General features: G+C 44.6%; 1 protein-coding gene across 1 annotated transcript in view; it reads left to right on the top strand.

The window, feature by feature from the left end:
* The first annotated feature begins 241 nt into the window (after positions 1–241).
* Positions 242–19,350, top strand: part of cubn (cubilin (intrinsic factor-cobalamin receptor)) — a 52,866-nt gene continuing 33,757 nt past the window's right edge. Inside the window, exons 1-26 of the mRNA XM_038972663.1 lie at positions 242–366; positions 828–954; positions 1,506–1,640; positions 1,806–1,907; positions 2,010–2,113; positions 2,200–2,326; positions 3,060–3,228; positions 3,929–4,060; positions 4,686–4,781; positions 5,193–5,317; positions 5,760–5,946; positions 6,114–6,232; positions 6,520–6,754; positions 6,929–7,110; positions 7,288–7,450; positions 7,712–7,902; positions 8,361–8,517; positions 9,552–9,727; positions 12,247–12,412; positions 12,648–12,873; positions 13,144–13,274; positions 13,805–13,994; positions 14,279–14,439; positions 14,611–14,792; positions 14,986–15,142; positions 16,142–16,329. Of these exons, the coding sequence (XP_038828591.1) occupies positions 242–366; positions 828–954; positions 1,506–1,640; positions 1,806–1,907; positions 2,010–2,113; positions 2,200–2,326; positions 3,060–3,228; positions 3,929–4,060; positions 4,686–4,781; positions 5,193–5,317; positions 5,760–5,946; positions 6,114–6,232; positions 6,520–6,754; positions 6,929–7,110; positions 7,288–7,450; positions 7,712–7,902; positions 8,361–8,517; positions 9,552–9,727; positions 12,247–12,412; positions 12,648–12,873; positions 13,144–13,274; positions 13,805–13,994; positions 14,279–14,439; positions 14,611–14,792; positions 14,986–15,142; positions 16,142–16,329 (4,053 nt within the window). The remainder of the gene's footprint in view (positions 367–827; positions 955–1,505; positions 1,641–1,805; positions 1,908–2,009; positions 2,114–2,199; positions 2,327–3,059; positions 3,229–3,928; positions 4,061–4,685; positions 4,782–5,192; positions 5,318–5,759; positions 5,947–6,113; positions 6,233–6,519; positions 6,755–6,928; positions 7,111–7,287; positions 7,451–7,711; positions 7,903–8,360; positions 8,518–9,551; positions 9,728–12,246; positions 12,413–12,647; positions 12,874–13,143; positions 13,275–13,804; positions 13,995–14,278; positions 14,440–14,610; positions 14,793–14,985; positions 15,143–16,141; positions 16,330–19,350) is intronic.

The following is a 19,350-nucleotide window of genomic DNA, read 5'->3' as shown; positions in this document are numbered from 1 at the left end:
CCGGTATGTAATTGTGTTTAAAATGCCCCCCCCCCTCCCTCCCCCTTTCATCGTTGGGTAGGTTTGGGTGTTTTATGGTTCTATGTGGCTGCCATTGCCTGCTTCCAGAAGAAGACCAGTGGGGACAAAGTGCACCCCTGTCCTCCCCTGTCCCTTTCTAGAGGCATTAGAGTGTTACATCAGGTCTGTACGTCAGTATAGTGTCTGAAGAGCGGGTGTCCAGGGACCAGACTCTCTCAGCATGGCTCGGATACAGCAGCTCTCCTGGTTGCTCTTCGGCCTCCTCTTCCTGGTTGGACTACAGTGTGACCAAGGGGAGCACGCCGCCCAAGGACCTCGCAGCAAGAGGGACATCAGTAATGACCAGTGAGTTTGATGATGAAAGAGGATTTTAGTGATGGCCAGTGGTTGTTGGAATTGTGGTTATAGTTTTCTTTTGTTAATTTGAAAGAATGCAGTGTCTGCTAAAAGCAGTTGTGTAATGTAATAATTATTTAAAGTGATTGAATTTGTTACATAAACTTTACATTATTGCAACGGGTAAAAATGTAGTTATCTGCAAATATTTTCGCTTCAGTCAAGCAACTCTGATCTTCAAAGCTCAACCAAGCATCACCTCCAAAGGGTGAATTTAATCTATTGCTATTGGAGAATGAGCTCATTTGTCATTGAAAAATATAAATGAACAGCGTTTAGTACCTAATCTACATGCTATATGATATCTTCTGTATAGTGGTACATGTTGTGTATATACAATTAAAATGTTGATACATTAAATCGGTTCACATGTAAATTAATGATTTGAAATAAATATCTGGTCCTCCTAGGCCACGCATGGTATCAGAGAACGGTCACCTGGTCTTCTCCACCCATAACAAAGAGATCCGCTTCCAGCCCTCAGGGTCAGGCAGTGTCAAAGTGGGAAATGAGGACCTCACTCAGCTGATGAGTCAGGTACACACACGCGAGAGAAAGTCTTAAATGGATAAACATATTCACATTGACAGACAATTTGTAGAAATGTTTTCATGTTTTGTACCGTCTTTTCGAAAGGCATCCATCTTTGTTACTGTTTTTTTCCAGCTAAAGTTGTAGAAATCATATCAGATCAAGTGGTGGATATCACCATGGATATGGTAATTGGAACATTGGGAAGTGATTTAGTTTTCTTATCCACTTATCTTGTTCACATAACTATCTTTAGGAAAATATGCCCAAAAAGCACATTCTTCAAAATATTCCATCTGTTCAGGACTTTGTTCTGTCTCTCAACATCTCTATAAGCGAGTGTTTTCACATGATACTATGAATCATTAACAACTTAGAAAGAGCAGACTCTGCAATTCAACCAGCATTTGACCAAAGATCAAAATGTATTAATATCTAATTTTATTGTAGCATGGTTATTACTCTTTAGAAACATTAATTTAATAATGGTGAAGAAACATTTTACATCAAATTTTCCATACCAAGTCTCATTTACTTCTTACTTCGTATAATTTCAGATCAAAACAAACAAAGCTGACATTGACATTATAAAACAAAATGGAGGTGGAACGTCCCCTGATGTCACTAACCAACTCAATACGCTCAACACAAAGGTGTCATCACTTGAAACTAAAGTGACAGCACTAGAACAGGTAAGTACAGTAGGGCCTACTTCTTACATGTTACATATTGAGTATGATGAATCTTACTCTTATTATAACAAATAATAATTTCCCTAACTCCAAACCCCTTACCCTCTTCCTCTCACCCTTCCTCTGCTTCTGTCCTCTCCTTCTTTCTCTCCCTGCCTCTCTAAGACGGTCCAGAGAAAGACATGTACCAGTAATCCCTGTCAGAATGGAGCCACCTGTCTAGACCTGCTGGACTCTTTTCACTGCATGTGCCCCAGCAACTGGGGGGTAAGTGGACACTGGAGTTGACACAGAGTGAGAGAGAGGGAGTGTGCGCAAAGCTGCATATATGTGTTATTCCTGTTTAAATCTTGTTTTGTGTGTCTGCAGGGTTCCATCTGTGCTGTGGATGTGAATGAGTGCCAGATCTTTGTCGGGACCTCTCAGGGATGTCAGAATGGAGCCACTTGTATCAACACCCCTGGATCCTTTACGTGAGGCCACACACACACACTGAGAGAGAGACACACACACACACACACACACACACTGAATCTGTCTTCTTGTATTTCTCTTCCAGTTGCGCCTGTTCACCAGAGTGGTCTGGTACCCTGTGTACGACCCGCTATGACGACTGTCAGGGTGCTGCTCAGGACCTGTGTGTCCATGGGACATGCATCGACGCAGACAGAATCACACCGAACGTGGTAACTGTCAATCATCATTCAACAGTGGTGGTCTCCTATTTGATTTCATGGATCTCATCTGTATAAAAACAGAATTGTCCGAATTTTTTTCTTAGCTGTAGCCTGCCCTGTTTAACTAGCCAAAGATACTTTCATTTAATTAATGAAGACTGTCTAGACAAGGTCATTTATTTCAGCCAACGTCTTCACCCTGGTCCCTTGGCTTCAAACAATTAGTTTAATGTGATAAATGCCCTGTGAAGAAAGCAATTACTAGATTAGATTTAGCACTGCTAGCTACCATAGCCTTAATGTTTATTTAATTTTATTAGAGTAGACTAGAGCAATGAAACACTTATTTTTCATAGTGATGATAGATCTGAGACCTGCATTAGAGTAGTAGGGACCAATCCATTACCAGTAGTACAGTGCCAGTGGTCTTACATGGGAGTAGCTATAACCATTTATCCGTTGAATATCGAATCAATTAAATTATTTATAGGCAGAGATGCCTTCATCCTCTTTTTTTTTTAAAGGCCCTTTGCTAATCTTATTGAGTCTCGGCTCAGTAGGCCATGAACATCATGGACATAGATTGACTCTAGAATGACTGTATTTCTATGACGCAGGTCATATCACATCAGTGATTCACTACTAGTGCATCTAAATGTGCTCGGTACACATTCTGTACATATTCTATTCATGGGAGTTGACATTAATCCAGGCCATGCCATGTTGTGTTATTTCCTTCCAGCCCAAGTTTAAGTGTGTTTGTGATGATGGTTGGATGGCCCCAGCCGGCAACCCGGCCTGTATCTCAGACGTGGATGAGTGTAGCCTTGCCCAGAAGCCTTGCTCCCCCAACCCCCCTGTGACCTGTTACAACACCCAGGGCTCCTTCTACTGCGGCTCCTGTCCTGCTGGTGAGAGCCGCTCAGTGCTCACAGTTTCCTTATCATCAATGGTATTGTGCATTAGGTCTGAGGAAACTGATGTTTGCTGACCCAAAATGGCTGACATAGTTGGTTACCTCCATGTGGTTGCCAGATGGATGCTTCTTCCGTCTTCCAAAATAGCATGTTTTGATCTTGAGTCGAAGTGCTCTCAAATTCAGTTATACAAGAGTACTTCTTAAGACAAAGACATTGCTCCAGCAAATCTGTACTTTACTGTATTTCTTGGGTTTGAACTTGGAAGTACAAGAAAGTACAAGATTTGCGATTCGTGAGCGTTATTGAATATCATTTGGAAACGGCTGTCCTTAGCTCCTTGCGGGACTGCCCCTCTCAGGTGATACTCTGACATTAAGGGATCTGGGTCCTATTTCTTTACTCTGGGAACAGCCCCATCGCGATTAACTGAACTCTACAGAGGAACACAGGCTGGTCTGTGTGTGAAGATGTGTGGATCTTTGTGATGCTTATTGTGCATAATGTGTGTGTGTGTGCATCAGTAAAGAATAAATGTTATGCTTGCTTGTATATCATTACCATAAACAATGCATCTGTAAACTAAATGTGAATGTAACCTTGAATAATATGCCTATGCCTAACTGTGTAATAAACAACGATTTCCTGTATTACAGTAAATGTCCTTAGCACTGTTTGTTGTGCATTCCCCCAGGATGGCAGGGCAACGGCTACAGCTGTCTGGATGTGAATGAGTGTTCCACTAATAACGGAGGATGCTCCACTACTCCTATGGTCCAGTGTCTCAATACCATGGGCTCCTTCCACTGTGGAACCTGTCCTCCAGGTACCCATATCTGTATCTGGAGGAATCTCTTCTGGATCCTCTTCTTTCTTTACCTTCCTCTCTGTACTGTTTTCTGGTATTTCTCTAGGAGTTAGAAAAGGTTCTCTATTGCTACAACTGATCTCTTGGTGACACACACACAACATTTAGACCAACATGGTCTTGGTCAGGTTACTGTAATAGTGTCCTTACACAACCCTTGGTTTGAAAGTCAAAACTGAGCTGGTGGATTTGGTGTACCACAGAAGAAAGCTGTCCTTGTTTTCCTGTCCGTGGTTACGCCGGATGCCAGCTGGCAGGTGGATGCTAGCTGACTCCTGGTAGTTTTCAGTAATATAGCTCTGATGAAAAGCAGATGCCTGACTATGTAGTGTGTTCAGCGCTAGCCCCATTCAGAGATCTCTGTGTGTATGCTCTCTACCCCTCTGGCTCAGTCTCTCTCTTTTTCAATCTCACTTTGTCGACCTCTCCTCTGTCTGTCCCTGTCTGTCTCTCATAATTAGTCATTGTGCTCAACAGTATTTTATGGCCCTTTTTTATCATTCAAAATGTTGCTTTTTGACTGCTGTATAGACCCACTGGTTCATTGGTGGATTGATTGGTTAATTGATTGATCTGTATCCAGGCTATGAAGGAGATGGGAGAACCTGCACTCAGGCTAACATCTGTGCCAATAACAATGGAGGCTGCTACCCACTTGCTACCTGCTCTTCCACTCCAGGTAAACGTGCGCACATACCTGATGACCACTGGCCGTGAGGATAAGACGGGGCCATTATAGCAGGCGTTGACAGCTCTGCTCTCTCTCACCTCCTGATGGCTGACATCCACTATAATGACTGTTACAGCCAGGAGACTAGATTATGATGCTATCTCATGAGTAGAGGGTGGAGTGCTGAGAGACCAGAGACACCAGAGATCAATGACCTATTCACCTATGGGAGGAAATGTAGTATACTTTTGTTGCATGGTAGTTAGAGAAATAAACCAACTCTCCCTAACAAATTGTCCTTGTTCGTGCTGTATCCATTCTCCCTCATCTTTATACCCAGTCCAGTAAATGCACCTGTGTCTTTTAATGTTATGATGAGTGAGTTAATCAGGTATCCTGACCATGTCTCTGTGCTTCCAGGCTCCACCCTCCCAGTGTGCACCTGTCCCCCAGACTACACAGGAAATGGCTACGGCCCAACAGGATGCACCCAGAGCAGCAATATCTGTCAGACCAACAATCCATGTGTCAACGGACAGTGTGTGGTGAGCGTGGGTTACATGGGACTCTAGCAGCTTCACAGTTTCTCAGGACCAGGATTTTACTCCTTAACCTATGATTTGTCCAGTTTTCATCTATACAGTATATTATTTAAGCAGTAAGGCATGAGGGGGTGTGGTATGTGGCCAATATACCACAGCTAAGGGCTGTTCTTAAGCACGACACAATGTGGAGTGCCTGGATACAGCCCTTAGCCGTGGTAAATTGGCCATATACCACAAACACCCAAGGTGCCTTATTGCTATTATAAACTGGGTACCAACCTAGTTAGACCAGTAAAAATACATGTTTTGTCGTACACGTGGTATACGGACTGATATACTACAGTTGACAGTCAATCAGCATTCAGGGCTTGAACAAACCCAGTTTATAATTGAGTTTTGGTAACATTTTTGCTGTATGTCCCCCCCCCCCCCCCCCCCCCAGCCTACTTCCACAGGGTATCTGTGTACCTGTAGTCCTGGCTGGGGAGGGGTGAACTGTGACCAGTATGTCAATGAGTGTGCCAGCAACCCATGTCAGAACGGAGGTACCTGCAACGATGGACTCAATGGATTCACCTGTACCTGCACTGACCAGTGGACAGGGCCAACCTGCCAGACCGCACAGCAAGGTGTGTGTGCGTGCATGTGCTCGTGCCGTCACTGCTTTGCATGTATATCTGTGTCTTTATGGAATGATAAAGAGAAAGTGACTTACTTCAGGGAGTTTTGCTGTGTATGTACAGTGTGTGTACTGTGTGCTTCACTTACCTGTGTGTGTGTGTGTGTGTGTTGTCAGTGTGTGGAGGCTACCTGACTGGCCCGGCTGGTACATTCAGCTACCCCAATACCCCTGGTAGTGACCAGTATGACCACCAGGTCAGCTGTGCCTGGGTCATCAGAACAGACGCCAACAAGGTCGGTGTAATCTAATGCCACACAGTCACTTACACGCAGCAGGTCCTGGACCAGACTACACATGACAAGACTGGACTCACAGTCTAACAAAGAGTTTGGCATATGCTCTTCCATGCTGTTACATCAGTAGTAATGCAGTATCCCATGGAATAAGCATTTTTGTGACATTTAGAACATTTGTTATTTTCATTGTGCACGCCAAGTAGCTATAGAAGATGAGTGAGTACAAGAGAAGTGGAATAGTTCTTTAATGCTGTGTTAATACTGTGGTGTTCATTTCTTCCCAGATTCTGCGGATCACCTTCCCTCACTTTGAGCTGGAGAACAGTGCCAACTGCAACTTCGACTTCCTTCAGATCCACGATGGCGAGAGCGCCTCGGCCTATCAGTTAGGGAAGTACTGCGGTACCAGCTCCCCCGCAGAGCTCTTCAGCTCCCACAATGCATTGTACTTTTGGTTCCGCTCTGACCATTCCGTCAACGCAGGCGGCTTCACTGTGGCCTGGACCTCACAGACACCAGGTGTGTGCCTGTGCTTGTGTGTGCTTGGGCTTGTGTGTGCCTGTGTGTGTCTGTGTTAGCAAGAGACCTAGACAAAATGTATTATTTGCAATCTACCTGAAATAGCTTAGTCAGGTGTTACACATGTGCAGTCCTCTCCTCACTGCAATATGTACCTGTTTGTTCCACCTCCAGTATGTGGCGGGGAGTTGACCGAAACCTACGGTAACATCAACTCACCTGGTTACCCCGGCAACTACCCTCCCAACCGCGACTGCTATTGGACGGTTGACGTGGCCCCCGGCCTGCTCATCACCTTTGCCTTCGGAACCCTCAGCCTGGAAAACCACCCTGACTGTAACTATGACTACCTGGAGGTGAGGCAGGCACCATGGCAACATGTCCCTTCAGCTATGGAATATATATGTATATATATTTATAGCCCCACACATTATGTGAATATTAAGATTTTTCATTTTCATCCGCAACTGTGAAAGTTCTAGGTCTGTTACTGTAACGGTTGTCTGCCCTTGGTTCTGTGTTCTGTGTTCTAGATTCGGGATGGTCTCCTCCCAGAAGATCCGGTTCTAGATAAGTACTGCCACAATGTGTCTCCCGCCCCAATCCAGACCACGGGACCTGCAGCATGGATCCGGTTCCACTCGGACTTCTCTAACTCTGACCGTGGCTTCCACATCACATACACCACCTCTCCATGTAAGAGATCTGTCATATCAACTACTGTTAACAACTGACCTTTCATAAGGATAGGATTATTACAAGGATTCTCCATGTTTTGCAATGTCGTATGCAGCTTTTCTTGGTCCCAGATCTTTGTGCTGTTTTGCTCATTCCTATGGTCGTTCCATAAATGACCATAGGAGTCGGCTAAACATCCCAAAGTGATCTGGGACTAGGCTATTCTAAAGGATCTCCCTCTAGAACTGAAGGTCATGTGTCCGGCTCTCTCTGTTCTAGCTGACCCTGGTTGTGGAGGAACCTTTACAGAGAGCGAGGGCATCATCATCTCCCCCAACTGGCCCAATAACTACGCCCACAACCGCCAGTGTGTCTACATCATCCGCCTGCCGGCCAATGAGTTTGTCTCGCTCAACTTCACCCATGTGGACTTGGAGTCCCACAGCGGTTGTGGGTTTGACTATGTGGAGGTACAGTAGTGTGTGTGTTTTTGTTTAACTATCCTTGTGGGTACCAGAAGTCCTCACAGGGATAGTAAAACAAAGAAATTCAGACATTTGGGGACAATTTCCCAGTCCCCACAATGAAAAATGCTAGGTTAGGTTTAGGATTAGAATTAAGGTTAGGGTTAGGCATTACAGTTAGGTATAGTTTTAGGGTTAGGAGTTTGGGGGGTAAGGTTAGGGTTATGGTTAGGTTAAGGGTTTGGGGTTAAGGAAAAAAGATTTTGGATGGGAATAAATTCTTTGGTCCCCACAAGGATAGCAATACAAAACTATGTGTGTGCATGTGTGTGTTTGTGATTGAGATTGTTGGTGGTGTCAAGGTGCTTTGTCTCTGGGAGGGGGATTAGCTATGATGTGTTTACCTGTATCTCTGTGTCCTCGTAACATTGTTCGTGTTTGACTCTCCTGGTTGTGTTTCCCAGGTCCGTGATGGTCCCACAGAGACAGGCCCTCTGATTGGGAAGTACTGTGGCGATGCCATCCCTGCACCCATCCTGTCCTCCTCCAATGCTCTCTGGATCCGCTTCAAGTCTGACGGATCAATCACCCGGGCCGGGTTCAGGGCCACATACGAAGTCGGTGAGAAACACAAGCGCTGTCTAACCACACCAGTGGCAAAACACTATCTCTTCACCGTCTTGTCACTGGCAAACTCCAACACAAGCTCTTCAGATATGCCAAAAAATCATGACCTGGTGACATATAGGGGTACTGATAATGTACTGCATCCATATAGTGCTTCTCACTTGGTCTCTAAGCAGTCAAAATCTCACGTCTCCCCGATCTCTACCTCTGTAGTAATCACATTTCAGCACAGCTGCCTCGCAGAGCTTATTAAAAGTGTGAGGGTTTTATGTGAAGGATAAAAAGGGTTGTGTATTCAGCTTCTTCTGCCCCCTCCCCCACCATGCAGTTTTGTGTGTGTGTGTGGCCATCTCATATGTCTGTATGCCTGGCCTGTATGTTATTTAACAGCTGCTCGAGAGACTGAGGTTATATCAGCGAAATTGAGTTATTGACATAGTGGTGTTCTCTTCAATGTTCTCTACCTCTCTTATTGAACCTTAAGTCTACCTGCGGCATTGGCAATCTCTGGTGATTAAACACACTCTTGACGCTCACCGTGAATTGTGTGTGTGTGTGTGTGTGTGTGTGTGTGTGTGTGTGTGTGTGTGTGTGTGTGTGTGTGTGTGTGTGTGTGTGTGTGTGTGTGTGTGTGTGTGTGTGTGTGTGTGTGTGTGTGTGTGTGTGTGTGTGCACTTTAATGGCCCACCCTCCACTCCATCTTCTGCACCTGGAAATGGCCTGTCAGACTGGGCTACTTAGTGTCAAGGCCTGGGATAAATATCCAGTGTGATTCCCAATGCTGGTTCTCTTCGCTCCGTATTTGCATATACAGTATGTGAAGTGTAACAGTCGTGTATGGTGATCTCAGCCAAAAGAACATTTACAGTTTTGTCATTTAGCAGGCTCTCTTACAGGTCTTTACAGTTAATTTTCATCATCTGGCAACTGGTTTGAAGTCCATTAGAATGAATTAACTTGACCTCCTTTTCCAATTAGTTTGTGCATAGCCATCTAGAATTGTCTCAATGGAGTTCCCTCTTTCCCAGGCTGTGGTGGCACCTTCTCTGGGACGGGTCAGATCCGGTCCCCCTACCACCCTGATGCCTACCCCCACAACAAGGAGTGTGAGTGGGTCATCAACCAACCACAGGGCTACGTTGTCACCCTCAACTTCCTCACCTTCGACATCGAGAGTGGCTCCTGTGTATATGACTTTGTTGAGGTATTCAAAATTCACTCCAGCCTTTCATTCTTGAATTCTGCCTCTGATTGTCAAACATTGCCAATGAATATACAGTACCAGTCAAAAGTTTGGACACCTACTCATTCCAGGGTTTTTCTTTATTTTTATTATTTTCTACATTGTAGAATAATAGTGAAGACATTAAAACTATGAAATAACACATATGGAATCATGTAGTAACCAAAAAAGTGTTAAATCAAAATGTACATATATATATTTACTATTGTTGTCATTACATACACAAACATTTCTAAAGAGACGAGGTGACCTGATATAAGCGTCACCTCTCTCTCTCTCTCTCTCTCTTTCTTTCTTTCTTTCTTTCTTTCTTTCTTTCTTTCTTTCTTTCTGTCTCTCTCAATTTCAATTAAGGGGCTTTTTTGGTTTTAGTTTATGGGAAACATAAACTCAGCAAAAAAGAAACATCCCTTTTTCAGGACCCTGTCTTTCAAAGATAATTTGTAAAAATCCAAATAACTTCACAGATCTTCATTGTAAAGGGTTTAAACACTGTTTCCCATGCTTGTTCAATGAACCATAAACAATTAATGAACGTGCACCTGTGGAACGGTCGTTAAGACACTAACAGCTTACAGACGGTAGGCAATTAAGGTCACAGTTATGAAAACCTAGGACACTAAAGAGGCCTTTCTACTGACTCTGAAAAACTCCAAAAGAAAGATGCCCAGGGTCCCTGCTCATCTGCATGAACGTGCCTTAGGTATGCTGCAAGGAGGCATGAGGACTGCAGATGTGGTCCAGAGCAATAAATTGCAATGTCCATACTGTGATACGCCTAAGACAGCGCTACAGGGAGACAGGACGGACAGCTGATCGTCCTCGCAGTGGCAGACCACGTGTAACTGGTCTGTGGCAACAGGTCACAAATCTTGGGTCTGTGTAATCTGAGGGAAATATATGTCTCTAATATGGTCATACAGTTGGCCGGAGGTTAGGAAGTGCAGCTCAGTTTCCACCTCATTTTGTGGGCAGTGTGCACATAGCCTGTCTTCTTTTGACAGCCAGGTCTGCCTTCAGTGGCCTTTCTCAATAGCAAGGCTATGCTCACTGAGTATGTACATAGTAAATATTTCCTTAATTTTGGGTCAGTCACAGTAGTCAGGAATTCTGCCACTGTAGGGCCAAATAGCATTCTAGTTTGCTCAGGTTTTTTTTGTAAATTCTTTCCAGTGTGTCAAGTAATTATTCTCATGATTTGGTTGGGTCTAAGTGTGTTGCTTTCCTGGGGCTCTGTGGGGTCTGTTTGTGTTTGTGAACAGAGCCCCAGGACCAGCTTGTTAAGGGGACTCTTCTCCAGGTTTATTTCTCTGTAGGTGATGGCTTTGTTATGGAAGGGTTGAGAATAGCTTCTTTTTAGGTGGTTGTAGAATTTAACAGCTCTTTTCTGTATTTTGATAAATAGTGGGTATCGGTCTAATTCTCCTCTGCATGCGTTATTTGGTGTTTTACGTTGTACACGGAGGATATTTTTTCAGAATTCTGCATGCAGTCTCAGTTTGGTGTTTGTCCCATTTTGTGAATTCTTGATTTGTGAGAGGACCCTAGACCTCACAACCATAAAGGGCAATGGGTTCCATAACCGATTCAAGTATTTTTTGCCAGATCCTAATTGGTATGTAAAATGTTATGTTCCTTTTGATGGCATAGAAGGCCTTTCTTGCCTTGTCTCTTAGATCCTTCACAGCTTTGTGGAAGTTACTTGTGGCGCCAATGTTTAGGATGAGATATGTATCGGTTTTTGTGTGCTCTAGGGCAACGGTGTCTAGATGGGATTTGTTTTTTGTGGTCCTGGCAACTGGACCTTTTTTGGAACACCATTATTTTTGTCTTACTGAGATTTACTGTCAGGGCCCAGGTCTGACAGAATCTGTGCAGAAGATCTAGGTGCTGCTGTAGACCGTCCTTGGTTGGGGACAGAAGCACCTGATAATCAGCAAACAGTAGACATTTTACTTCAAATTCTAGTAGGATGTGGCAGGGTGCTGCAGACTGTTCTAGAACCCTTGTACTAGTCAGTATATATGCTGAAGAGAGTGGGGCTTAAGCTGCATCCCTGTCTCACCCTAAGGCCCTGTGGAAAGAAATGTGTGTGTTGTTTTGCCAGTTTTAACCGCACACTTGTTGTTTGTATACATGTATTTTATAATATCCTATGTTTAATCCCCAACACCACTTTCCATCAATTTGTATAGCAGACCCTCATGCAAAATGTTCTTTCTTTATTTCTTTCTCTCTCTCTCTCGCTCTCTTTCTTTCTTTCTTTCTCTCTCTCGCTCTCTCTCCTTTCGTTCTCTCTCTCTCACTTTCTTTCTCTCTTTCTCTCTTTCTTTCTCTCTCTCTCTCCTTTCTTTCTCTCTCTCTCTCACTCTCTTTCTTTCGCTCTTTCTTCCTCGCTCTCTTTCTTTCGCTCTTTCTTTCTCTCTCTCTCTCTCTTTCTTTCTCTCCCCCCCCCCCCCCCCCCCCCCCCCCCCCCCCAGGTAAGGGACGGCTCCACGGTGAGCTCTCCTCTGATTGGTACATACTGTGGCAACACCATGCCAGCCATGCTCCAGTCCACCCAGAGGTCCATGTACATCCGCTTCAAGACTGACTCGTCTGTCTCCAACCACGGCTTCACCGCAGCCTACGACTCTGCTATGGAGGGTAAGCCCCTGGCACTCATGAGATATGTAGTTTATTCTGCCTTAACTTAAAGCTCAAGTATCTAGTAGTGTGTATGTGTTGTCAGTGAGTGGTATCTGTGAGCCTATGTGTCCTGGGACAAATCCTTTGTCTCTGTATAATATTTCAAAAAAATATGAATTGTGTTGACTATGAATGAGGTGTAAAAAGAATAGTAATGTTGAGCCTGTTTCCCTGTTTGATACCACGATGCCAGGTTGTGGCGCTACTCTTAATGCCCCATCGGGCTCCCTCACCAGCCCTGGCCATCCCAACAACTACCCCCATGGAGCCAACTGCACCTGGTACATCTCTGTCGCCCCAGGCAACCTCATCCGCCTGTCCTTCACCTCCTTCAACATGGAGTACCACATCAGCTGTAACTATGACTACGTGGAGGTGTATGACAATGGCACTGTGGCGACTGGGACCAAGCTTGGCAGGTAGAGTACAGTACACGCAAACAAACCCATGTCAAGGTGTTTTAAGAACCTGTGGCAATATGGTGATTACCCTAAATAATTTTAATGTGTGTGAACATTGGCAAGATTCAAAGTGAATATGCACTCTAGAAGTGATTCACTCTCGTGATAATTTACTCCAACTCGACGTCAACTCAAACTGCAGTTAACTTCTGTTGGTGAGTGATCAGGTTTATTGTTTGGGAAAGAATGACAGTTTTTTCCCCCCGCATCTGGCCTATCTCTTTCCAGGTACTGCGGTCGGTCTGTCCCTCCCTCTCTGACCAGCACAGACAACCTGATGACTGTCCTCTTTGTCTCCGACATCAGCCTAGCAACCGAAGGCTTCTCTGCCAACTATGTCTCCATCGATGCCACCACCGGTACGGTTACCCTCAGCAACAAGAAACATTACGGTTACCCTTGGCAACCGCTATTTCCATTTACAACCCCCCCCAACAACGCATTCATTCACAGAAAAAGTCACATAAAATGTGTGATATATGAGGGTTAGGAAGAGAAAATCACCGCCACTACGAGTACTGTTACCCTCGACAACATCAAGAATTCAAATTAACAGAAAAATAGAAAATAACTTCCCATAAAGTAGATGAGATATCAGGGTTAGAGGGGGTTCAAACCTTTTGTAACAAAATAACCGAAACAAAGCAAGAAAACAAACAGAAAAGATGGCAGTAGTAAAGTAGAAGATTATATCCGAGTTCGACCAATGCTTTGCCTCTTGCTTGAATGGTACTGTAATTTACTGCACACAACATTCCCCCCTTATTCCTCAACTCCAGTCGAAGGAGAATTTGGTGTTGAGGTCTGGTACTGCAAGACTACCCTTATGTTAACCCCATCTCTTTCCCCTCATATTCACTAAATCATATTCCTCTCATGTCTTCCCCAGACTGTAGTGAAACGTTCACCTCCCCTACAGGAGAACTCAGCTCTCCTAACTTTCCCAGTAACTACCCCACCAACCGCCAGTGTATCTATAAGATCATTGTTGGGGTCAACATGCAGATCATGCTCAACTTCACTGACTTTAATATGGAGGGCTCACCACCCAACTGTGCTTTCGACTATGTAGAGATCAGGTGAGCACCCAGTCATAATGAGCCTGATCTTATTCAGCTGTTACAGGAGGATGTTTGTCAGTTGTATGATTCAATTTCACTTGAGCAGTCATTTTGGTGTAATTAGTAGCTAGCCAGGCAAGAAAACCCAGGCCAAAGTGAGTGACTGTGAAACCAATGTACAATAATGTGATTAGAATCAAATGAGAACTATGTCAGCAAGCGTGACGAGACGAAAGCTGTTAATATAGCCAGCAACTTAAATGCCACTATTTGTATCTCCCACGGTTCTCTCTGTCCCACAGAGATGGCGGTTATGAAACCTCTCCTCTGATTGGCAAGTTCTGCTCCAACCAGAGGCCTCCAATGATGGTGTCACATAGCAACCGCCTGTGGCTCATGTTCCGTTCTGACTCCTCTGTCACCTTCCCTGGCTTCAGGGCACACTGGGATGGCACGCAGACAGGTGGGTGTGTGGGAGAAATGTCTATTTCATTAGCATCATCTTCAACAGGTATTGTGATACATACCATAAAATGTACTATACTTTAACTACTCAGAATCTTAACTCCATCCCTCTGTTTGTACCTCTCTCCTCCTATTCCTCTCCTTTTGTTCCTGCCCTTTCCCAACCTAGGCTGTGGAGGTACTCTGACCACCAGTTCAGGAGGGTTCTCCTCTCCTAACTACCCCCTACCCTACCACACTAACGCTGAGTGCTACTGGCTGATCAAGGCCGGCGCTGGGAGCCTGATCACTCTCAGCTTTGGTGACTTCGATCTGGAGTCCAGCACCAGCTGTACATATGACTACCTGGCCGTGAGTACAGAGCACTGTTCAAGGTTATCACACCCACATAACAGTCAGTCAGTACAAACTGAAATTGAACACGAGAGACAATATGTGTTCATGACGTTGCTGAAAGAAAAGCATATCCCTTGCCCCTTTCGATATCTAACAAAATGTCTGTCTGCCTGCCTGCCTGCCCATCTGTCCGCCCGTCTGTCCGTAGGTGTACGATGGGAACAGCACTAATGCTCCACAGCTGGCCAACCTGTGTGGGTCTCAGTTGCCTGCCCCAATCAACTCCAGTAGGAGTGAGCTCTATGTGAAACTACGCACAGACAGTGTCGTCGCAGCTGGAGGCTTCGTGGCCATGTATACAACCAGTAAGCATCTATCACACACACACACACACACACACACACACACACACACACACACACACACACACACACACACACACACACACACACACACACACACACACGAGTCTAGCTTTACACAAATATACCTCCCCAGTAGCCACTCCATGTAAATGATGTGTCAATGTGTCCTAATGGAGCTGTTGGGTGATTATAAGCCATCTGGCTTTCCAAAGACATTCAGCCATCTCTGTTTGCTGCTTGAGCTGGTACGCTCATGTTGATTTTGTTATCATTTTGTAGGTTCCATTTTACTTTCTTGTTATCCAATTTGTACACGTTTACTTTGACATAGTTACGTTTGAATCTTGAGATACAGTGAACCTTACTGCAGTTCATGCCGTACCATGCCTAAGTGGCTTACAGTGGTATCCCAGGGTGCCTTTTGTTTGGTTTCCATGGAAATGGGGTTAGGGAACGCACTCTTGAGATTCGAGAGGTGAGGAGACCGAGTTGCCAGAGGTACTCGCACTACAAAAGAATGTCAGAGTGGGGACTGGCTTTTGTTCTTATTGTCAGTCTTGTCAAATGGGCTTTCTGGAAGTCATGCTGAAAGGACAAGAGGTCACTCTTCGTGAACTCTATCTTGTTTTGTTTCTGTAACACCGCTTTCCAATTTGGCCCTGGACTCATGTTCTCATTCTGTCCCTTGAACACTAATTGTCACTTAGGTTTATACAGAGAGGTCAGCTCTGCTCTGAAACTTTATTTAGTTATTCCTGGAAAAATCTCAGTTTCAGGTTGACTCTCAGTTGAAAAGTACAATGTCTGCCTTTTTGTTGGCTCTCATGCTTAAGCTTGACATTTCTGTCCAAAAACACAATGTGCATTTAGTTCATTTTCCATTTAATATTGGAATATATTTAGGTAACAAGCAAATATATCAGCATGAAATCTAGTAAATTGAATACTGCTAAATTGACTAAATCCCATTACTATGAGCTCACTCTCTGTCTTCCTTAGACTGTCAAGGTGTGCTGATCGCCAACCAGGCGCGTGGGCAGATAGAGTCTCTGAACTACCCCAACACCTACCCCCACAACTCCCTGTGTAGCTGGACCATCCAGGCCTCCATGGGCAACACCATCAACTACACCTTCATGACCTTTGACCTGGAGGGGACCAGCGTCTGTAGTTTCGACTACGTCAAGGTGGGTGGCGCCCTTTGGGAAACAGTGCAAGATAATGTGATGCTAGTGTGGTTTAATGAACTTTAATCAGAGTACCATCATAACATTTGGAAACTGAATGGATCTAAATGATAGAGGTTGAAACTGAGAAACTGATCCCTGTTGACCTGGCCTGAGTTTTCTGTTCTCCCAGATGACCACTCCAGGAAAGGCATCGTCAGGTCAGGTCAGGAGGTCAGAACCCCCTTCATGTGATTAGTGTTGCGTGTTAGTAGTCATGGGTGATGGGTTGGCCTATTCAATTCTGGGAGGAAGTATCAGTTTCCTCTGCTGTGCTCTACTGACTCACCACATGGACAGGGAGCAGGAGACAGATGGACCTCTGACTCTGCTTATACTCTGGAGATAGTGTACACCGTGACTGGTTCTCACTACATGCATCAACACTTTTGACATTACCTGATAGGTATGAGTTTTGATGCAATTTTTTAAATATATTTCTTAGTGAGAAGTTGGATTTCAGCTCTCTCTCCTCTGTACGATAGTTACTAGTGTCCTCGACTGAGCTGAAATAGAATGTGGTTGAAGCCTGCATGGAAAGTAGTTGATAGACAGTTTCCTGTGATCTGCACAAGTTCTCACAGGTTTTCTTCAGGGGTTCCTTTTGACATGATTTTCAAGGAAGACCTAATTTCTTAGAACATGCTACAAGGCTGGCCTTTCATGGCTTAAATAATACAAGTGAGTTCTATGGCTCTTCATCTAACTCACTCACTGGAAATAAATGTCTTTGTGGAAACAAAATAGTGCTGTTTTCAACTGGCCCCCTGGTCACCATGACAACCCCAGCACACATGGATGACATCATGGGCTCCTGTAGTTAAATAGACTCATTCTGTGTGGGTCTAGATTTCCTGGAGACTGGTAATTCACCTCCTCCTGCTGCCCCTCTATTTGGCTAGGCTGACCTCACCACTGTTTTTGTTGCCTATACTCTATTCCACAGACCTGCAACTTTATGGTGCCAGTCTAAGTATTTAACTCATAGTGCACTGTGTGGCCCAAATGACACCCCTATGGGCCCTGGTCAAAAGGAATGCCAAACATTTCATAATTTTCAGTGTACAAAACAGAAATGTCTCATGAAGATTGTCATGACATTGTGCTCTCAAATAATGTTGATTGTAACTGAGGGAACAATGACCTTGTTGCAAATTGCGAGGATAATGACAATGAGCCTTTTTATTTAAAAAAATATGAGAATGGAGAATACATTGGGAGGGATCTTAGAACATTCCTCCATACAGAATCTTTCCAGATCCTTGATATCCTTTGTCTGCGCTTATGGACTGCCTCTTCAATTCTAACCACAAGTCCGGAGTCTGTGATAGCTATTGGCTCGTTTCACCTCAAAAAGCACAAGAAAGAGGATGTCTGACAAGTAGTATGGAGCTGTGGCTCGGAGTATTGTTTCTTCATCCTATGTAATGTATTCTCATTGAATTTGGTGAGTTTTTAGGCGCATAGGAGTCATAGAACACATCTCCTTCGCATAGAGTTAATCAGGCTGTTGATTGTGACCTGTGGAATGTTGTCCCACTCGTCAATGGCTGTGCGAAGTTGCTGGATATTGGCGGGAACTGGAACATGCTGTCGCACACATCGATCCAATCTTTTTCACAACGTTGACATCAACAAATCACTCACCCACACGTCACCATACACGTGGTCTGCAGTTGTGAGGCCTGTCGGACGTACTGCCAAATTCTCTAAAATGACATTGGAGGCGGCTTATGGCTGAGAAATGAACATTCAATTCTCTGGCAACAGCTTTGGTGAACATTTTTGCAGTCAGTGTGCCAGTTGCACGCTCCCTCAACTTGAGACATCTGTCTCAGTTCTTCAAGCTTTGTCATGTTGGTTGTTGATCATTGCTAGACAAACATTTTCAATTGTTGCCATAGATTTAAGTCAAACTGTAACTAGGCCACTCAGGAACATTCAATGTCGTCTTGGTAAGAAACTCCAGTGTATGTTTGGCCTTGTGTTTTAGGTTATTGTCCAGTTTTCTCCTACCACAACCATTAAACTCTGTAACTGTTTTAAAGTTACCATTGGCCTCATGGTGAAATCCCTGAGCGCTTTCCTTCCTCTCTGGCAACTGAGTTAGGAAGGACGCCTGTATCTTTGTAGTGACTGGGGGTATTGATACACCATCCAAAGTGTAATGAATAACTTCACCATGCTCAAAGGGATATTCAGTGTCTGCTTTTACCCATCTACCAGTAGGTGCCCTTTGCGAGCTGTAGGAAAACCTCCCTGGTCTTTGTGGTTGAATCTGTGTTTGAAATGTATCGCTCGACTGAGAGACCTTACAAATAACTGTATGTTCGGGTTATAGAGATGAGGTAGTCATTAAAAAAGAATGTTAAACACGTATTATTATACTCTATTATACACTATTACACGACTGCTTGGCCAGGTACTACTCCAACACCATCATTAAGTTTGCAGACGACACAACAGTGGTAGGCCTGATCACCGACAACGACGAGACAGCCTATAGGGAGGAGGTCAGAGACCTGGCCGGGTGGTGCCAGAATAACAACCTATCCCTCAACGTAACCAAGACTAAGGAGATGATTGTGGACTACAGGAAAAGGAGGACTGAGCACTCCCCAATTCTCATCGACAGGGCTGTAGTGGAGCAGGTTGAGAGCTTCAAGTTCCTTGGTGTCCACATCGCCAACAAACTAGAATGGTCCAAACACACCAAGACAGTCGTAAAGAGGGCATGACAAAGCTTATTCCCCTTCAGGAAACTAAAAAGATTTGGCATGGGTCCTCAGATCCTCAAAAGGTTCTACAGCTGCAACATCGAGAGCATCCTGACTGGTTGCATCACTGCCTGGTACGGCAAGTGCTAGGCCTCCGACCTCAAGGCACTTGAGAGGATGGTGCGTATGGCCCAGTACATCATTACTACCTCAATTAGCCCGACTGCCGGTGCCCCCGCACGTTGGCTACCCGGACTATCTGCAT

This window comes from Salvelinus namaycush, chromosome 33, assembly GCF_016432855.1.
Source record: "Salvelinus namaycush isolate Seneca chromosome 33, SaNama_1.0, whole genome shotgun sequence".
Taxonomy (NCBI): domain Eukaryota; kingdom Metazoa; phylum Chordata; class Actinopteri; order Salmoniformes; family Salmonidae; genus Salvelinus; species Salvelinus namaycush.
Note: the sequence above shows the minus strand (reverse complement) of the source record. Positions and strands in the feature narration are given on the sequence as shown.